The 6,296-nt window shown below is 60.7% G+C and overlaps 1 protein-coding gene across 1 annotated transcript in view; it reads right to left on the bottom strand.

Moving 5' to 3' along the window:
* Positions 1 to 6: 6 nt before the first annotated feature.
* Positions 7 to 6,296, bottom strand: part of CNNM4 (cyclin and CBS domain divalent metal cation transport mediator 4) — a 7,479-nt gene continuing 1,189 nt past the window's right edge. The window contains exons 2-8 of the mRNA XM_010728171.2: positions 4,980 to 6,290; positions 3,015 to 3,158; positions 2,792 to 2,935; positions 1,985 to 2,154; positions 1,737 to 1,836; positions 924 to 1,099; positions 7 to 838 (exon numbers count right to left, since the gene is read on the bottom strand). Coding sequence (XP_010726473.2) covers positions 644 to 838; positions 924 to 1,099; positions 1,737 to 1,836; positions 1,985 to 2,154; positions 2,792 to 2,935; positions 3,015 to 3,158; positions 4,980 to 6,290 — 2,240 coding nt within the window. The 3' untranslated portion in view covers positions 7 to 643. The remainder of the gene's footprint in view (positions 839 to 923; positions 1,100 to 1,736; positions 1,837 to 1,984; positions 2,155 to 2,791; positions 2,936 to 3,014; positions 3,159 to 4,979; positions 6,291 to 6,296) is intronic.

Below are 6,296 nucleotides of genomic sequence, written 5' to 3'. Positions count from 1 at the left end.
GGGTTTGCATAGAGGAAGATTTAATAAAAAAAAGGGTTTTCACCGTGGTTCATTATTATTAATTATTATTATTCCTAGCGTCTCCCCGCAGCAGAACCAGGCCCTGATCGTCGCGACGTGATTAACGCAATTAATTCCCCTTCTCCCAATAACTTAACGGCGATCACCGGGGGATTGTGCTTTGTGGGGGTGGGGAGCAGTGAGTGGGGGGTGGGGGGAGTCCGCTTTGGAGGAACCCCAATGGAGGGGCTGCTCCCCGCCGTCCTTTGGTCGCTAGCTGTGTGCCCCCCGACGCCCCCGACCCCGGGGCTGCGGCACTCCCTGAGTCACATCATCCACCCCCTCCTCTGCATCGCTTCCATCATTCAGTGGGCGGGGCGTTGGGGGGGGGAGGGAGGGGGAAAAGGGAAGGGGAAGATGGCGGCGGTGGGCCTGGGCCTGGTTTTGGCAGGAGGAGGCCCGGCCTGCGGGACCTGAACTCCCTGAGCTGCACCGAGCGGAGGCTTCAGCCACAACGGGGGGCCCTCCGCCTCTGCGTCCTGCCGTCCCCGAGCAGCAGCAGCACCGGGCCGGGCTGTCCCTCCTCCGCCGCTCCCATCGGAACCGTGTGCGGCTCCCAGCACATCCCCGGCCCGCGGGTGGCTCAGATGGAGTTCTCGATGGGGCCGTGGGTGCTGCGGCGGCCCAGGCAGTTCCTCTCGTTCAGCAGGCTGGTGGTTTCATCTGCCGGCTCCGTTTTCTCCTGCAGATCGGTTTTGGGAGCGCCGCTGTCCGGAGATTGGGGGCAACTGTCCATGCGGGATGTGGTGAGACCGTTCTGGTATTCCTGCCGTGTGATCTGTGCCAAAGCAAAGCCACGATGAGGTGGGGGTCACGGCGTGGCAGACGTGTCCCCTTCCCCCCCGAGCCCCACGCGGCCTCACCTTAACGAACTGCAGGTCGGTGAGCGCACGGACGCTGAAGTCGGCCACGTACGGGGCGACGGCGCTGAGCTGGTTGTTGCTGCCACCAACCGGGGATGAAACGGAGTCGGAGCGTTCGTGGCAGCTGAGCGAGGCCGAGCGGTTGAGGCCGCTGACGTGGGATGGGGAGCGGGTCTCTGTGGGATGGGGACAGGCTCAGAACCACCTCAGAGTCTATCCGGTCCCTTTGCTGCTCCCTGTCCCGCTGGATCGGGGGAAAGTGGGACGACGGGGACAGCACGGGCTCAGCAAGGCAAGGGTGATGGATGAACCGTATGAAGCACAGGGAGGGCGGCATCTCCTCGCCGCCTGGATGCGGCCCCAGTGCAGGTGGGTTCCCCTGCTCCACCTCTGTAGCCACAGGTGGGAGTAAATGGGGTGGGTGAGGGGAGCCCAGGACCCTCGTGACTCCAGGAGGGAGAGCAGGAGCTCAGTGCTGTCCCCCAAAGCCCAGCAGAGGCTGAGGAACTGCCTTTCCTCCTGTAGGAGCGTTTTTCCTCCTCCAGGAGCACTGGGATCTGCCAGATCCCCCGTGCAGCCCTGGGGGAATGACAACCAGTGCCGTGTTAACATGGCCTGGGGTGCTGAGGACACCCAAATGCTGAGTTAATTCAGCCTGGCAAACAATGTCCCGAGAACTGAGGATTGGTGGGCAGAGAGACAACACGACACGTGCAGAGGACAACGTAAAGAGAGAGTGCTGGGGCGATGGCAGAGGGCAGGATGGAGCGGTGGTGGGGCTGGAGATGTGCTGGGGAACCCTGGGTTGCTCACCCGATACAGGAGGTGGACTGATGGCCATCACCCCGTAGTAGGAGAAGGCTCCTGCTTCAAACTTCATGCACTCCTTCCCAGCCTCCACCTCCACCTTGCCCTGCAAGGGAGAGGCAGTGTCAGGCTCCGTAACCCCACGTCCCGTGGCACTGGGGTGGGTGGAAGGAGCTTGCCCGTGGCTTTGGTGATGGGCAGCACCCTGGGTGTCACACTGATGGAACCCGAGGGACACTGCCAGCCCCTGGTACCTGCAGGATGAGGATGAAGTAGTCGGCAGCCTTGTTCTTGGTGTAGAGGAAGTGGTGTGGGGACTTCTTGTTCTCCTCGTCAAACTTCAGCTCTTGGATGACATCAGAATACTTGAGCAGCCTCAGCAGGATCTTCTCAGAGATGAAGTTGGGTGTGAAGAGTGTCACCTCTGAGAGTGAGACAGGACGGGGTCAAAGCTGCGGGCTCTCCCTGCTCCCATCCCTGCAGATGGAGGTGCTGAGGGGTACAGGTGAACAGTCTGCCCCTCGAGGCAGTGCTCTGGATCAGGCGGGGCCCCACAACACTTCTCTGGGACAGAAACCTCCGGGTTTGGCACCTCCAGCAGCCCCACAGGGAGAGCAGCCCTGGCTGTATGGTGACACATGCCACATGGCACATGGACAAGACCTTCCTGCTGGGCAAAGAGCCTCATTTTTGGGGACAGAGGAGAAGAGAGCAGGGTGTCATGGTCACAGCCCATCGCTTCCAGGTCTCCCACCCAACCTCTGGCTCCTGCTGGACTGCAGTGCCCACGGTGCTTTCGTGTCCCCATCCTAGGGATCCTCCTAGCAGGACGAGGCCGCTGCACCAACATCCCCCTCCTGCAGGGACAGGGGGCCAGGCAGGGCTCCCCCCACAGATCAGCAGCAAGCAGGATAACAGCAGTGCAGGCAAAAATGCGAAACCTCTCTGATTTCTCAGCTACAGAGCAACAAGAAGGGAACAGAACCCTCGTGGCTCCAGGAGCAGCAGCACAGAGCTGACGTGGACAGACGGAGCCACACGCAGCACTCCCAACAACTCACCCGTGGAGAGGAAGCGGTGAGCAGCCAGCAGCAGCTGCGGGGAGACCTTCACCTTCTGCTCATTGACGGGGTCCTTGAAGGCTGAGAAATCCCTCTTGCCCTTCTGGTTGCCCGTCCGCTTCTTGCTGCGGTTTTCATCGGCTGCTATCGGGGTGACAGGGCAGCAGGTGGCACCCAGCTCCCCCGCACGCTGCGGGGACACGGGGCTGAGCCCCACACCTACCAAAAGCATCCGACTCGTCCAGGATCTCCGACTTGATGATCTCCTCGATGACGTCCTCCAACGTCACCAGCCCCAGCACCTCGTAGAAGGGATCCCCCTCACCCTCGTTGTTCACCTTCTGCACGATGGCCAGGTGTGACTTCCCTGCGGACAGACAGGCGGACGTCAGACAGACACGCTCCAGTCAACTCACAGCATGTGCTCAACCCTACCACACTCCCTGCGCAGGGACAATAAGGACATTATGATCCAAACGAGCCTTGGGCTGGGCGCTCCTTCCCTGTTTAATGACAGCAATTAAGGGCAGAGGCACCCGCAGGACTGGGGACACCTCACTGCGGTTGTGAGGGAAGGGCTCAGCCAGAAGGACACAGCCAAGGGGATGTGACCTGCAAGGACCTGGCTCGTTTCACCTGCACCCACACAGCACCAGCCCTGCTGAGTCAGGACGCGATTCCTCCCCCTGGGTGCAGAGGGAATGAAAGCAAAGGGCAGAGATCCCACTCACACCACTGAGGCCACCGCGGTCCCCGTGCGTCCCAAAAGCTGCACCCCAAAAGCTCAGCGCTGAATCCAGGTGAAACCTTGATCTTCCCCTCTGCAATGCAGGGTTTTGGGAGAGGGGACAGGAGGGGAGCACCCCACGCCTAATGAAGTCCAAGGGGTGAAGCATCCCACCCCTGCCCTGAGCCTCGTGCTGTGCTCACGCTGAGAGGAGCAGGAAGATGGGGACAAGCACTGAGTGCTGCTGCAGGATCTGTCACCCCAATGCCAGCTTTTGTGTCACATCCATGGCACCATTCCCGCAGTCAGGGCAAATGGGAGCATGGCTGATTGCTTTCACCTCTCCATCCTTTCGCTCAGCGGATTTCCAACACTTCCAACCCTGAAGAGAGGACTTGAGGGCCGACCCAGATCCCAAACCCAGCCCAGGCAGCGGGGCTGCCAGCTCCCCATTTCTGACCCAGCAGCAAACAGAAGTGAGGGCTGTCGAGGCTTTGTAATCAGAGCGATTGCACTTCAAATCCTTTAATAAGGATTCGTAGGAGGGAAAGCCAGCGCCAGCAGCTGGGCCAGCTCCAGCTCCAGCAACGGGGAGGCAGAACGCAGCCCTGCTCCCGTTCCGTTGGGCTTTGGGAAGGGGGGGAGCCGAGCTGCCATTAAGTGTGACAATATCTTGGGGTGCAGGGAGAGAGTGGGTGCAGAAAGAAGGCAGGAACCAAGCGTGCAGCCTCCAGACTCTAACCCTGAAGGATCAGCCTGGCTTGGATCTGCTAAATCCCGTCCCAAGCTGCAGCAGAGCTCTGGCTGCAGGAGGAATTGCCAGATCCCCTAAATCCCAGCACGAAGTGCAGGAGGAATTGCCAGATCCCCTAAATCCCAGCACGAAGTGCAGGCGAACGCCCCAAATGTCCCTGCTGCCAGCAGGATGCAGCCATGAGCTTAATGGGAGCTGAGGAAGCAGTGGGGTCACCGGGCACAGTGGGGTCCCAGGGTGATGCACGGCCCCTCAGCCCCTCCCCAAGGGTTTTAGGGGCCAGTGGGAAGCCAGGGGAGCGAGGAAGGGCTTGGAGGAGGGAGCCAAAGCAAGCAAGGAGCCATGCAACTCCCCAACAGCATTTCAAAGGCCTCCAGGGCCAGTAATTAAAACTGAAGAGCACATAAACACTCTCCCAGTGTTTCCAGAGGCGAGCGCCGAGCTGAGGGTGCTCCGCAGGGGCAGCTCTGCCACCTCAATGCTGCCACAGAGAGATCCTACAGAGAGATAGGCACTGAAACAGCCACCCCATCTTCAGCACAGATTCTGCGTCCTCCCGGTGAGCCCCACAAAGCCCCACGCCAGCTGTGCAACCCTGAAGAGATGCCAGAGAGCCCAAGTTTTGCTTCTGGCCTCACACTGCCGGAGCCATAAGGAAAAGCAGCACCCCAGGGAGCAGCCCAGCAGCGTTCCCCCACTCCTCTCACCCTTCTTGAACTCCTCCAGCATGGCGTCCAGCTTGGTGTCGTGGAAAACAACGTGGACGGGGTGGTTGTAGAACTTGGTGATGGTTTTGAGGGGCGTGCAGTCGTCGGGGTCGACGAAGGCCAGGTCCTTCACATAGAGGATGTCCATGATGTTGGACCGCTCCTCCTCGTAGACAGGGATGCGGGTGAAGCCGCTCTCCATGATCTCAGACATGGTGTTGAAGTCCAGGATGGCGTCGCTGCTGATCATGAAGCAGTTCTGCAGTGGGGTCATCACGTCCTCCACCGTTTTGGTGCGCAGCTCCAGGGCCCCTTGGATCATATTGAGCTCCTCCCTCACCAAATCATTGTAAGGCTCCGTCACCTTCAGCATCTCCACCAGCTTCTCCCGGTTGTACACGGTGCCGATCTCCTGGCCCAGGATGAAATCCAGCAGCTTGCTGATGGGGTAGGAAAGAGGAAACGTCACCAGCATGAAGAACTTGGTGACCACAATGGTGTTGGCACCCACGGCCAAACCGTGCCGCGAGCACAGCGCCTGGGGGACGATCTCCCCAAAGATGACAATGCCAATGGTGGAAGCCACCACGGCGCCGATGCCCGAACCGATGAGGTCATCCAGGAGGATGGTGAGCGTGGTGTTGACCAACACGTTGCCCAGCAGCAGCGAGCACAGCAGGTAATTCCCTTTCCTCCGGATGGGTTCGATCTTTTTGGCGTAACGTTTCTCCTTGTCGGTGCCGCAGTTCTGCACGATGCGCAGCTCCATGGGATCCAACGCCATCAAACCGAGGTTGAGCCCGCTGAAAATCCCCGACAGCACCAACAGCCCCACGATGAGGATCACCTGCAGCCAAAGGGGCAGCAGGGATTTCTTCTCCTCCACCACCACGATGTGGCCGTCGGCTCCTTGGTGAGGCAACCAAGGCAAGCCGGGCTTTCTCTGCGTGCACAGCACGTAAGTCTTGGCCTGCTCGTCCTTACGCAGGGGCTGCACCCGGACTCGGAGCAGAGCTGAGGTGTCCTGAGAGCCTCCGGCAGCCTCGGAACCCACCAGGCCTTGCACCACCAGGTCCTGCGAGCGCTCCGGGCACGTCCCGTTGGGCGTCGAGGCGTTGCCGGCCGGGCGGAGCTCGGCGAAAGCCACGCGTTGCCCGGTGCCCGGTCCCAGCCCTAAGCCGTAAAGGCGAAGCAGCAGCTCGCTGCCCTCCGTTACGCGGATCGGGCCTCGCGTAGGAGCCGCCGGTTTGGTGCTCTCCTCCAACCTCATGCCCAGGATCACGCTTTCCTCGCCGCCGCCCACCGCGGTGCCTCCGG

This window comes from Meleagris gallopavo, unplaced genomic scaffold, assembly GCF_000146605.3.
Source record: "Meleagris gallopavo isolate NT-WF06-2002-E0010 breed Aviagen turkey brand Nicholas breeding stock unplaced genomic scaffold, Turkey_5.1 ChrUn_random_7180001955349, whole genome shotgun sequence".
Classification (NCBI taxonomy): domain Eukaryota; kingdom Metazoa; phylum Chordata; class Aves; order Galliformes; family Phasianidae; genus Meleagris; species Meleagris gallopavo.
Note: the sequence above shows the minus strand (reverse complement) of the source record. Positions and strands in the feature narration are given on the sequence as shown.